The sequence below is a fragment of the Sphaerodactylus townsendi genome, linkage group LG01 (assembly GCF_021028975.2).
Source record: "Sphaerodactylus townsendi isolate TG3544 linkage group LG01, MPM_Stown_v2.3, whole genome shotgun sequence".
NCBI classification, from domain to species: Eukaryota; Metazoa; Chordata; class Lepidosauria; order Squamata; family Sphaerodactylidae; genus Sphaerodactylus; species Sphaerodactylus townsendi.
Genome location: NC_059425.1, coordinates 188,290,956 through 188,304,934, shown reverse-complemented (window position 1 = coordinate 188,304,934; position 13,979 = coordinate 188,290,956). Strand labels below are relative to the sequence as shown.

The 13,979-nt window shown below is 49.4% G+C and overlaps 1 protein-coding gene across 1 annotated transcript in view; it reads left to right on the top strand.

Moving 5' to 3' along the window:
- Positions 1–11,382, top strand: part of CNRIP1 (cannabinoid receptor interacting protein 1) — a 12,203-nt gene extending 821 nt beyond the window's left edge. The window contains exons 2-3 of the mRNA XM_048501680.1: positions 2,465–2,609; positions 9,674–11,382. Of these exons, the coding sequence (XP_048357637.1) occupies positions 2,465–2,609; positions 9,674–9,838 (310 nt within the window). The 3' untranslated portion in view covers positions 9,839–11,382. The remainder of the gene's footprint in view (positions 1–2,464; positions 2,610–9,673) is intronic.
- The last annotated feature ends 2,597 nt before the right edge of the window (positions 11,383–13,979 follow it).

Below are 13,979 nucleotides of genomic sequence, written 5' to 3'. Positions count from 1 at the left end.
TTACTTCTGAGTAGTCGTGCAGTGGATGCTGGACAGCGCCAGCTGGGGGTTGCAGTGGGTGGGGGGGGGGAGCTCTGAGTTATGTAATTGTCCCTCTCCTCTCTCTGGGATGAGTTTTCCTTGGAAAGGGAGCCATTGGGATGCATTTTATCCCCTTAGAGCCAAAGTCCAGCTGTTTGAGTCCGAATCGCGGTGGGTTTATGGGGACCCTGTAGGAAATGATAATTATTATAATTATGAAATCGGCGATCCCTTCGACTGTAGGGCGGCAGGACCCTACATCAAACCAGAGAAACGAGGGAAGGCCATCGTTCCTACCAAGACTATTTCCAACCAATGCAAGAAACCCGGCTGCAGCTCTTAACCAAGGCGCTGGCAAAGAACAGTCTCAAAATAATATAACCAGGGGAACACCAGACGGCCCAGTTCATAAGAGATCCCAATAAACCACGCTGGTGTAAGTGGAGGACAGTGTAGAGCTGGTGTGAGTGGAGGACAGTGTAGCTGCACGAAGTGAGCCGTTTCCTTTCGGCGCAATGCTGCTGAGACCGCGTCTCCCCCACCCTTATTTCATGGGTGGCTCCCTAAAAATGCTGTCTTTTTTCTTTCTCTGCGACTGACATCCTGCCTCCCCCCCAGCTCAAGGGCAGGGGGAAAAAGACAGGAAACCCGGTTGCAGGATTGGAATTGACACCCCTTCCCTCGAATCTCGGAAGGGCGTAAATCCATTGCTGCTAAAAATTAACGGGAGCCCAGTTTTATTCCAGCGGTTGCTTTCTGCTGCGTGCGCTGTGCTGGCGTGGCATGGTATGGCCTTCCCTGTGAGGTATCCAGGCCGGAATAAAACTCGTGAATCTCGGAGGGATCGCATGTAAACAACCGTGCCTTCTCCTGCCTCCCCCCCCCCCCCCCCCAATAGAAGCATGCTTCTGGGTACCCTCAAAAGATAGATTTAATGTCACCAAAAAGGATTTTGTAGCACGTTTGCTTCGTGGAGTGAGGCTTTCCGTGGTTGTAAAATACACAGGCATCGCTGCGGTCTATTTCCTAAATTTAGAGCAGCCCAACCAATGACTTTTTCCTGCCTCGAACAAATGGATGGAAATAACTGTTACTGAGTCAAGCTGCCGCCGGTGTCTTCTGCTTGTACTGGCCGCGGCTTCCTGGGATCTCGAGGGAAGGTTTTGGACCTCCCCTGAGCCTTTTTGCAGGAGCTGCCGGGCGTCACATCACGTGTGGGCTTTTTCACAAAGTCATGGCTTTGCGTGTACTGCGTGGGTGATCTGGTGACCTGCATGATGGAAGAGGGCATGGCACAGGATCAGGTGGAACTGAGATGCGGTCTTCTTCGTCTCATATTTAGCTGCAGACTAAAAGCCCCCGTGAAGTATGAACTGCCGCTCTGCACGGGCCTTCAGCCTGTGGTAACCTAAGGAGCCGCTCCAAACATGCCCTTTTCCTGCTTCCTAAAAGGTTCTCACCAAGAGCTTGAGAAAAGCAGCGCGGGCAAATTTGGCCCCATAGAGCAGCCATCCCCAACTTGGTGGCCCTGGCCCCCTTAGGGCCTACCGACACCGTTTCTGGGGCTGAAAGTGTTTTTGAAAGTGGCCAGGGCCAGATGGGGAATTTTGTCCAGCAGAGCTTGTGATTGACTTAGAAGAAGAAGAAGAAGAAGAAGAAGAAGAAGAAGAAGAAGAAGAAGAAGAAGAAGAAGAAGAAGAAGAAGAAGAAGAAGAAGAAGAAGAAGAAGAAGAAGAGAAGGAGGAGGAGGAGGAGGAGGAGTTTGGATTTATATCCCCCCTTTCTCTCCTGTAGGAGACTCAAAGGGGCTTACAATCTCCTTGCCCTTCCCCCCTCACAACAAACACCCTGTGAGGTAGGTGGGGCTGAGAGCGCTCCGAGAAGCTGTGACTAGCCCAAGGTCTCCCAGCTGGCGTGTGTGGGAGTGCACAGGCTAATCTGAATTCCCCAGATAAGCCTCCACAGCTCAGGCGGCAGAGCTGGGAATCAAACCCGGTTCCTCCAGATTAGATACACGAGCTCTTAACCTCCTACGCCACTGCTTGGGACATTTGATTGGCTGTGCAGATTTTGCTATGGGAGAAGCTGTTTGGGGGGGGTATGACCAAAAGTAAGCGGTGGTTGGCGGTTTCCTTTGGCAGCCATTTTATGACTGGCTGCTCCTTCAGCATCCATTTTGTGGCAGCCGCTTTGCGGGTGCACATACCACACTGTATCCAAATTCCGAAAGTGACCACAGTCTGAAAAGTTGGGGGCCCTTGCCGTAGAGGTTTGTTTTCCTTTCTCTCCTTAAGAAGGTGCCGAAGAAGACTTATAGGCCATGTAGACAAAACCTTCGCTCAGGGCAACAAATTCTCACCAGAGTGTCCCTGACTGATGGGGCCGATTCTCTCTCATTAAGGTGACTCAGAATGGCTGAAAATGCCCAGTTTTTCTGTTTCAGGACGATGGGAATCGGGGGGGTGACGTTCCCCCTGGAAGAGAAGTCGCGAGATGCCCAGATGGTAGTTTACAGCGGCACCTACGATACCGAAGGTGTGTCGCACACCAAAAGTGGGGAGAGGCAGCCGATACAAGTCACCATGCAGGTAAATATATCTTTCAGTGTGGAACAGCCGAAGGCTCCCAGAGTTAGTGAGGCCGGGTGGCCAAAATAGAAACAGTCCAAGCCGTGCTGTGAAGAAGCAGAGATCCAGAGGTGAAAGTTTTCCCATGCTTGCGGCTCCATCCAGGGGTCTGCAACCTGCGGCTCTCCAGATGTTCATGGAATACAATTCCCATCAGCCCCAGATGTTCATGGACTACAATTCCCATCAGCCAATTGGCCATGCTGGCAGGGGCTGATGGGATTTGTAGTCCATGAACGTCTGGAGAGCCGCAGGTTGCAGACCCCTGGGCTCTATGCCTTTACACTGAACTGCTATTAAAGCAGGCAGTGGTAGAGAGTATTGCATAAAGTGTACTAAATATTGTAGTGGGTAAAGTACCGGACTGTGATCTGGGAGAACTGGATTCGAATCCCCACTCTGCCGTGGAAGCTTGCTGGGCGAGCTTGGTTCAGAAACACACTCTTAGCATAATCTACCTTACAGGGTTGTTGTGAGAATTAAACAGAGGAGGTAAGCGGCTTTGGGTCCCCATTCGGGGAGAAAGGTGGAATGTAAAGGAGTATATATGCAGCATAGTTGTAGGGACCAGTTTGGAAGTTGGCAACCATATCCCCAGCGCATAGTGGGCTCTGGGTAGTGTGAAGAATATCTATTTGGTAGACAAACTGGCAAGTGAAACAGATTTGGAGGCTTGGGGGAGGTGAGAATATTTTTCAAAGAACCATTGAGAAACTGTATGCTTGCTGGATACAAAATCTGAGGATTGAAGAACTGATTGGAAACAAGTAAACCCGAAATGGACAAATCTAGCATTTTAACTCCAGGAGTTCAGTGAGTTGGAGGGAATGTTTGTGGGTGCTTAATAGAAGAAGAGTTTGGATTTATATCCCCCTTTTCTCTCCTGTAGGAGACAATCTCCTTGCCCTTCCCCCCTCACAACAAACACCCTGTGAGGTAGGTGGGGCTGGGAGAGCTCCGAGAAGCTGTGACTCGCCCAAGGTCACCCAGCTGGCGTGTGTGGGAGTGCACAGGCTAATCTGAATTCCCCAGATAAGCCTCCACAGCTCAGGCGGCAGAGCGGGGAATCAAACCCGGTTCCTCCAGATCAGAGTGCACCTGCTCTTAGCCACTACGCCACTGCTGCTCCCACTGTTTCTAAGAGCACTGTCTCGCCACTGTTTCTAAGAGCATAATAGACATTCTGCCTTGCGCGTTCTAGCTTTTTCTACGGACAAGGGTATGCTCTTGTAACTGCCTGCACTTTTAAGCATCTCTCGATCTCGGAAGCTAAGCAGGGTGGGCCCTGGTTACCATGTGGATGGGAGACCGCCAAGGAAGTCCATTTCTGCTACACAGAAATGGAAAACCTGTGGCTGGAGAAAGGCGGGAGTCATGGAAAATCTAGTGCCACATAGCAGGAAGGAAAAATCTCAGGGCCGCTGCTGTCTGTATGTCCTGTAGCTTTAATGCACAGCTGGATGTGCCATGCTGCAGATGTGCCCACAGCAAGGAGTGCCCTGGTACCCCCCCACCCCCCCCCCCCCCCACCCCCCCCCCCCCCCACCCCCCCCCCCCCCCACCCCCCCCCCCCCCCACCCCCCCCCCCCCCCACCCCCCCCCCCAGAATGTTTGCAGCCGCCTTCCACATTGAATACTCAGCTGCACTTCTGAAGGGTGTTCAGCGAATTTTAACATCAGTTCCCGCCAGCATGGCCAGTTCAGATGCCATGCTGGCAGGGCTCAGATATTACTCTCAGCTGCTTATGGACCTCATTGATTCAAAGCTGTTGCTCTGGTCATGCCCTCTGCCTGTATAGTTATTCAAAAAGTGACTCGTCGCCAATATTCCTTGCTTTTTATATAATAGGATGTTGATGTGCAGTATGTATTAACAAACATTTTTCATTTTAACAATGGCAGTGTGCAGCACCCTAAACTTTACTCTCTGGAGTGCCAAAGGTTCACTACCACCGTTCAAACTTAGGATCTTATCCCTGTCTCTGCTATCTCTAAATCCATGGTGGCGAACCTTTGGCACTCCAGATGTTATGGACTACAATTCCACCCCCCCCCCCCCCCACACCCCCCCCCCCCCCCCCCCCCCCCCCCCCACCCCCCCCCCCCCCCACCCCCCCCCCCCCCCACCCCCCCCCCCCCCCACCCCCCCCCCCCCCCACCCCCCCCCCCCCCCACCCCCCCCCCCCCCCACCCCCCCCCCCCCCCACCCCCCCCCCCCCCCACCCCCCCCCCCCCCCACCCCCCCCCCCCCCCACCCCCCCCCCCCCCCACCCCCCCCCCCCCCCACCCCCCCCCCCCCCCACCCCCCCCCCCCCCCACCCCCCCCCCCCCCCACCCCCCCCCCCCCCCACCCCCCCCCCCCCCCACCCCCCCCCCCCCCCACCCCCCCCCCCCCCCACCCCCCCCCCCCCCCACCCCCCCCCCCCCCCACCCCCCCCCCCCCAGACAAAACTGGACAATCAAAGTTACTGTGAAACTAGCAGAATTTTTTAGCAATTGTGTCTTCAAAATGGGTTGTTGAAGATAAACGTGGTGTCCATTAATTAATTAATTTTATGGCGAGATTTTTTAAAAAATCCTTTTTGTGGATGCCGATAAAGGTTTCGATTGTGGGCGTGGATTGCCTTGGTTTGGCCAGGTTAGCCCAATCTGGTCAGGTTTTGGAAGTTGAGCAAGGTCTTGGATGGGAGCCCACTAAGGAAGTCCAGGGTTGCTTTGCAGAGGCAGGGAAAGGCTAACCCCCTCTGAACGTCTCTTGCCTTGAAAGCCTTACGGGGTGGCCATAAGCAGTGGTGGGATCCAAAAATGTTAGTAACAGGTTCCCATGGTGGTGGGATTCAAACTGTGGCGTAGCACCAATGGGGCTGGGTGGGGCACGACAGGGGTGTGGCCGGGCATTCCGGGGTCGGGGCATTCCTGGGCGGGGCTGTGGCAAGGACGCAGCCGCTGCGCCGGTCCTTGGGCGGGAAACGAATGCACACAGGCGCAGGCTGCCACGCACGCCGGTGCACCTCCTGCTAGACTGCTTCAAGTACTGCGCGCTACTGCTGAGAGGAGGGGCGTAACTGAGGCAAAAACCACATGGCAAAATCACCAATTAGTAACCCCCTCTCGGCACACACAAATAATTAGTAGCCTACTCTCGAAACCCGTGAGAACCTGCTGGATCCCACCTCTGGCCATAAGTCAGCTGTGACTTGATCGCCCTTTCTACCACCAGCACCGTGAATGAGCGCACCAGTAATGCCCAAAATCTATCCAGGTAATAATTCCCAGTTTTATTTGGCTCAGTCTTGCAAACAGATGTACATACTGTAATGCACAGTGTGCACTCATTCACTATAATGTGTACACACAGACCTGATTGTTTCTAAGAGCATATCCTGTAGCTCATGCAAGGATAGGCATGGCTTGTCAGATCTTTGAAGCTTAGCAGGGCCAGCCCTAATTAGTACTTAGAAGGGAGACCATCCAAGAAGTCCAGTGCGGCTACCGTGTTGTACCTTCCGCGCAAACCTTGTAAACTTTTTGGGGCAGGAAATAAAACATTTCCTTTGTGGAGTTCCACTTGGTTTTACCCCAAACGTTCTGAAAACGTTTTATTTCCAGCCTGGAACCTTTTTTTCTGAAAGGCCTTTTGCAACAGTTCTTTTGTGTGAGACGTCTTCAAAACGTCTTCCCTTGCTGTGCGGGCGTATTGAAAACTCTTTATCTTTCCCACTGCATTGTCCATGCCTCTGTGCTATCCCTTGGCACCATTTTATTGCATCTCTGAGCTCACTCTGTCCCTCCTCGCCTCTTTGTTTTAAACAGTTCTGTGGGGTTCCCCCCCCCCCCATTTTTGGTTAAATCTTCAAAGCATAATTTACACACAGTAACAGAGAATCCATGCATTGAATCTTCAAAGCATTGATTCTACAAATAGCCAAAAAAGAGAGAAAAACCCCCTCACAGTGGCCATGAAACTTTTTGAGGGGGTGAGTGCGAACAAACAGAGAGGGGGAGGGATCAAAAATGTTTTGCAGACATTCTGCGAACGTTTTAGGTGACGTGTGCAGAAAGGGTCAGAGGCAGGCAATGGCAAACCAACTCTGTCCCTCTTGTGCCCATAAAATCCTACAGGGTCACCATAAATCAGCTGCTACTTGACGGCAGTTAATGCGCAAAGTTTAACTTGGGCAGGATCCCAACTTCCCGTTTTTACTATTGTTCTGTTCAGCGTTGCATGCACCCGTTGTGTCTCAGATGAGTCACTGAAGCATTTGATACTGAGTGAGCTGGGAGGTGCCTTTCAGGAAAATCTTAATTCTTGTGGAGATGAGGAAAAATCTTTTTCTGGTCACAGTGACTGTGAAGACTGTTTTGTCTAGGAGCGCAACTGGAAGTATTCTGAAGAGGGGATTTCTTTTTTGGTATAATGCTGACACTGTATGCAACTTGGACATATCAGTCAAATGTGACTTGGTCCAGAGAATGAACGCCAAATGGCATTAGTTCAGTGGTGGCGAACCTATGGCACAGGTGCCAGAGGTGGCACTCAGAGCCCTCTCGGTGGGCACGCAAAAACAGAGTAACCCCCCTCCCCCACACACACATCTAGGCTGGCCTGGGCCACTGGGCTCGATTATTAGCATTAAACCTAAGACCTAGTTTTGGGGAAGCAGTGTAGGTAACCCTGTTAAGCGCTGTTAAACCCCACTGATTTTCATGCAAAGTACCAAAACACGATTCTTTATCTGGGAGTAAGCTCGATTGCTGGCAATGGGGCTTGCTTCTTAGTAAATCCTCCTAGGGTTGTGATTCACCCGTCGGAAGAGTTGCTTCAAAGCAAAGCCACTGACTACCACCAAGCTTACTCACGAGTAACGCACACCTCGGAGCCAGCCGTTTTTTCTAAACTAAAACCTCCGTATTCAGGTTAAATTGCCGTGTTGGCACTTTGCAGTAAACAAGTGGGTTTTGGATTGCAATTTGGGCACTCAGTTTCGAAAAGGTTCGCCATCACTGCATTAGTTGATAGAAGTAAACCTATTCCAGCTCCGTTATGCTCTTTACTGAAATCAGTCCCCGAAATTAACGTCCAGTTAGGTTAACCAACTCTGGGTTGAGAAATTCCCAAATGTTTGGGATGGAGCCTAGGAAGGATGGAGCTTTGAGAGGGATCTCAGCAGGGTATAATACCACAGAATTCACCTTCCAAAGCGGCCATTTTCTCCAGAGGGAGTCATCTGTGTTGTGTGGAGACCACTTGCGATTCTGGGAGGTCTCCAGGTCTCACCTGGAGGTTGGGAACCCTACTTCAATGCAAATTCACATTTTTCTCTGCAATAGGAACCCCAGTTGAGCATTGTACTATATTCTGCAACTTACAAAATAAATGAAGAATTTTTTCACCCTGCAGTCAGTCAGTACAACAGGACAATAAATCATCGCTGTATTTCTGCCTTTGGTCTCTCAGGGGAGAAATGTGGGGCATAAATGACGTAAATAAATGATTATGGGACAACCAAGTTTTGGAGTCCCTTTAGAAACGTAAAGTTCTTGCGGTACAAGTTTCCAAGTGAGTTGTGATCCCTTAAACCAGAGGTGGGATCCAGCAGGTTCTCACCAGTTCCCGAGAGTGGGTTACTAATTATTTGTGTGTGCCGAGAGGGGGTTACTAATTGGGTCCGCTTTTCCATCTCCACGCCCTCGCCTCCCCGAGAGGCATCCTGCCTTTGAACGTGAAGGTTCCATATAGCAATTGCGACTGATAATGTAACTCCCTGAACTGGGTTAATCCCTTTCAGGTACCACAATTCATTGATTCTCAGCCTTTCGTACCTTTTATCTCACCAGTCTCTATCAAAGAACCTGTGTGTTTCACCATTGCTGTGTTCAGATTTGTGAGTTGGGGCATTTTCTATAATGTGATGATGATTTAGAAATGACCTGGTGCCAAAAAAAATTTGGAGGGTTGTGGTGGGGTGGCTGCCCATGGGGGGGCATCCAACTCAGGTTTTGCCCAGGGCTCAGGTTTGCCTAGGTACGCCTCTGCCCCCTTTGCTGAGGGGGGCTGGCGAGGGAACCTGTTACTAAAATATTTGGATCCCACCACTGCCTTAAACTTTAAGACACATCTGTAGTGGTCTCTTCTAAGATGGTTCTTCATTGGGAATGGTGGCTGAGGCCATTGTCCATGAAGAGAAGATGTGCACGAAACTTGTGCATCGATGCGGGCAAAGCCACGAGCATAATGCTTTTGTGGTGGTGGAAAGTGCCCAACTCACAGTCAACTTATGGTGATCATCGAGGATTTTCTGATCAAGAGACTATCAGAGGTGGTTGGCAATTTTCAGCCTCTGCATAGCAACATTAGGGGGCTTTCCCCACTACAGAAGGGAGCTAAGGTCGACTCGGTTCCCTTCAGTGGAGGGCGATTCCAGGCTGTCCCCACAGCAACTGAGTTGGCCCCCTGAAACCGAGCTAAGTTGGCGGGATCATCTTGGTGCCTGTTTCGCTCCTCGATCGTGATTGGTGCTTGTGTTACGGCGGGAAACGGGAGCGTCCTTTTTTTTTTACAGTTTACAGTTACATGCGCTTTCTGCCCACCACGACTCTCCTGTTCTGCACATGCCACAAAAGCGGCTTGTGATTGGTTGAACGGATGAGGTGTCGTTTCGATGCTTCCCCACTTCGAAGCTTCGAAGCGGTATCAACCTTGTTCCGGCAGAAAAGTGTAGTTCATAACTGCGACAAGGATGTCGCAGTTCTGAGGGGGGGGGGGGGAACTGAGACAAAACAATGTTGAGCTCGGTGGCAGTGGGGATTCACTGAGGCGAACCTAGGTGGAAGCCAGTTCAACTCTGTCAGTGGGGAAAGCCCCCAGGTTTCCTTGTTGGTCTCCCATCCAAGTGCTAACCAGGGCCGACCATGCTTAGCTTCTGAGATCTGACAAAGACCAGTTTGGGCCATCTGAGTAAGGACAAGACACTTTGCAGCTCTTTTTGAAAAAGAAAATTACATGAGTGTATTCTTCTCTGCAGCTCACGAACATTGGCACCTTTGAGACTGTCTGGCAAGTCAAGTTTTACAACTACCACAAGCGAGATCATTGCCAATGGGGGAACAGCTTCGCATCTATAGAGTACGAATGCAAACCCAACGAGACACGAACCCTCCTGTGGATCAACAAAGAGAGCTTCCACTAAGCTGGACGAAACCTGTGTGGCGGGACTAACTCTTAGTAGACCACCACCACCACCACGACCCCCCCCCCCAGACAATTTCTTGGTCAATGACAACCAGCACAAAGCCTTAAACTAGGCATTCTGTGGAGATGTTTGTGGTTTTTGGCAATTCAAAGTACAATTATTTGGGAGATGAGTTGTGTCAGGGTGGCAAATTTGTTCCTGAGTGGCTTGTAAGTACAGATTATCTACATAAAACTGGCGGTTTTAGGCTTCAGTGTCTACCCCTCTGCAAAACGGCAGTGTTCCTCTTTATAGTAAACGTGATGTGTCCAAAGTACTTCTCAAGGTTGGGATGCACCCCCCCTTTAGTAATATCCCGATGCAACTCCTTTTGCCATACTGGACATTGATTTCTTTATTTAGTTCAGAGTCCCCAACCTTTCTGAACCTGCAAGCCCATTTGGAGTTTAACACAGGGTGGCTGATGAGGCCACAAAATGGCGGCTGTAGCTGACCTTCAGACAAACGGTGATGATCCGTTTGCTGTCATGGCAGTTGCCGCCAAAACAGTGCTTTCAAAAATTGGCACAGCCAATCCAATCTCCAGTGGCCAATCAGAAGCCAATTGGCACAGCCAATCCAATCTCCAGTGGCCAATCAAAAGCCATGTTGTGTGAACGCGCCCCCTGGCGCCAGGAAACTAGACAGCAGGCACCATGGTGCCCTCAGTTGTAATGTTGGGAACACCGTGACGCCAGTTGGCAACTTCTGTGTTGTACACAAATCCCAAAGTGTCCCTTCATGCTGGTTACTACCTTGCATTTCGGCTAAAGCAAAATCCTCTCCCCTGTTTTTTACATTGTGTTTGCTTAGTTGTCATATGGGAGGAAGGACCGTTGGCATTTTATCATGGGCTTTACCTTTCGTTAGCTGTCGTGCAAGATTTTACGAGTGGCTTTCCTCTCTCGTGAGCCTCGTCTTCAGGTGTTGAGTTTGCCAGTCTCAGAATGACCCTTAGAAGCAACAGCAGTAATGAACTGCTGGCACAGACCCATATAAGGATGGAGAAGCAATACGTGTATTGTTATAAGTGCCGTGTGTATCGTGCTAATACCTGAATATACAGTGATTGAAATGTAATGTTGGCATATCGAGTGTGTTCCCTTTTCAGAGATTTCCTGTTTCAGTGATACTGGTAAAGGTAAACTGAGGTAACTTGAGCTTCTGGTGACTTCTTCAGCTCCAACTGTTCCATTTGCCCCAAACAACCTTTCAGTGTAAACATGACTGAAGGCAGGACTATTGGAGGAAAAGGTATTTGGCGGTGCAGGATTCTGACGTCTGGTGCTACGTCCTCTGCAAACTTGTTTACAGCTCGGCTGCAAGCAAACTGGAAGCACTTTTTTTTATATTGGTGAGTAAAATGTCGCTCCTTTACATTCTCCCGGATTATGGTATGTTTGTGTTACCTTTATATATCAGCTGTCATGTCCGTTCATGTGAATAATCTGTAAATGGTAGGTGCAAGTTTTACTCTTTGTAATAAAGGAGTTGGAAACCAATCTTTTTTTTCCCCTAGTGGCTCTCTCATGTAAGGAGGTAACTTTTTCCAGTCTAGTCGGTAAAACGTGCTAAGGTTGCTTGCCGCATGCCTCTGGTTGGATTTCCAGCTGTTGCAAAAAGCGTGTGCGCCATTTGACTAAACTTTGCTCAAAATCAGTAATGGCGCATGCAGAATCAATCTTTTGTCATGGTTGGCTGCATAACTGTTACAGTGCAATCCACAGAGGCGCAGGTGGGGCGGTGGGGGGGGGGGCAATTTTGCAACTGCCAGGGACAGTACTGCCGCAGAAAAGCTGCACTACCTCCAAAGGGGTACAGGTGGCGCCGGAAGCAAGGAAAATGGCCGAAATCCCTGGCTGCCTTGCAATCCCCCTATGCAACCTTGTAGATGTAATGGGGTCCAAGACCAGCACCTAATTATCCATTAAAACATAAAATATATAATTTCAATTCAAACATAAAATATATAATTTCACAGTGTTAAGAGTCACACTTTTAGCTGGTATAAGTCTTGGGCCTTGGGTGTTCTCGGGCCAAAAGGTCACAGGAAGTTGACTGAACTTGGCTCCATCCCAAGGAATGCCCCCCCCCCAGAACACCCCCATCAGCACTGTGTCCCTCCCACAATTCTCTCCTCCACGCTCCCACCCCCATGGATTGCTTTGCTTGTCACTTATACTTGATTTCTAAACCCCAAGTGATATGGAATGTATTTCTTAAACAACACAGGTTTTCACTGATTTTGGGCCTGCTCCTTCATCATTTCCTCTCCTACCATCTTACCGTGTTTCCCCAAATATAAGACAGTGTCTTATATTAATTTTTGCTCCCAAAGATGCGCTATGTCTTATTCTCAGGGGATGTCTTATTTTTCCTGTGTTCTGTTCGTCGGGCGTGCTTCCAAACAAAAACTTTGCTACGTCTTACTTTCGGGGGATGCCTTCTATTTCGCACTTCAGCAAAACCTCTACTATGTCTTATTTTTCGGGGATGTCTTATATTAGGGGAAACAGGGTACAAACAGAAGCCTTTTCTTTCTATTCTGGCTCTGTTTCTGGAAGGTATAGGGCAGCCATTCTCAACCAGGGTTCCGTGGTACCTTGGGGTGCCGTGAGCATGTCCCAGGGGTACCGCGGCAACACTACCGCCCCCCCCCTCATTTTTGTGGTGTCTCCCATCGGCGCCAGCAAGGACATGGAGCTGGCCCATGGGGCAGGGCCTGCCACAAGGTCAGCAGTCACCACCACCCCCAGTGCTACCCTTCACCCTGGGAGGGGAAGGTGGGGTATGTGGCAAGCAGGGGCAATGGGAGGAGAAGGTGGAGGGTGGCGGCAGGGGTACCGTGAGATATGAAGAGTGAGGTCAAGGGTACCCTGACCTCGAAAAGGTTGGGAAACACTGGTATAGGGTATACTCATGTACAGCTAAGAGAACATTGGATCGGAGTGCTGCTTTGAGTCTAATACTGAAAGTAGAATCCTATATGGAGTTACGGAAGGGCAAAGGGTATATTTACAATATATAATCCTGTCAAGCAGAATAATGAGCAGAAATGTGGATTGTGCAGCACATTAAATAATAGTTATCTTTCAAAAGACCAGCTATTTTACCTCAGAAGTTCTTAAACATGAAGAGAACTTTACTTTAACTGAGAGAGAAAAATAAACAGTCTATACCTATCAACAAGGTATCACAAATATATCGTTACATTCACGGCTCATCGTTTGTTACAGTTTGGTTGTGATAGTAAGCTTATACAGTATCTTAGTCAAAGGCACTGTGGTAGGGGTCTTGCTCTGGGTGGGGGCATTTCCTGTAGGGCTGCTGGTGTGAGTCTCCTGAAAAGAGCCAGCCAAATTTGCTAAAATGTGTGTGGGGGAGGAAAATGCTCTGAGCACCCAGTTGAAGGTGAACCTGATGCCCACAGCATTTGCCCCTCCCGTGCGAACGGTCCCGACACTCCACCGGCTTCATGTAAGCCGGCGGGAAACCGGTGCCTCTGGTCGTGCAGAAACAGCCTACGCCTTCTCTTAGTGCCTTCTCTGTGAATTCCTAATCTTCTCTCTGTACTTAGGAACTCTTGCCGTCTCTGTCTCTTTAATGCTGGCTGTGCTCCTTATATAGAGAGAAATCACCAAAATCATCAATGAAGTACAAAACGACATCTTGAATCTACTCGTGAAATCCCCTTAAAGTGGCATTGCATCATTCAGAAAAAAGTATCTTTTATCAGAAGGAGTGGGTGTATGTCACTCTGCTGAAACTTTGTCTAATGCTAGGTTATATCAGGTCAAAATGCATTAAAAAGATAGACAGCATATCTCTTCAAGGTTGTTCTGTACAGTCATACAGAAATCTCAGACAGATGGCATTTAATGCTAAAGGCACTTCTTAGCTAAACTAAACAAAACACTGAACTAACCACACTAAACTAACTAACACTGTGTGGCCTAACTTTCCTAAACCTACAGTCTTAATTATCATTCATCAAATATTACTCAAATATTTAAAACTTATGTAGACTTAATACTGTATAATAATAATAACAATAACAATAACAACAACAACAACAACAACAACAACAACAACAACAACA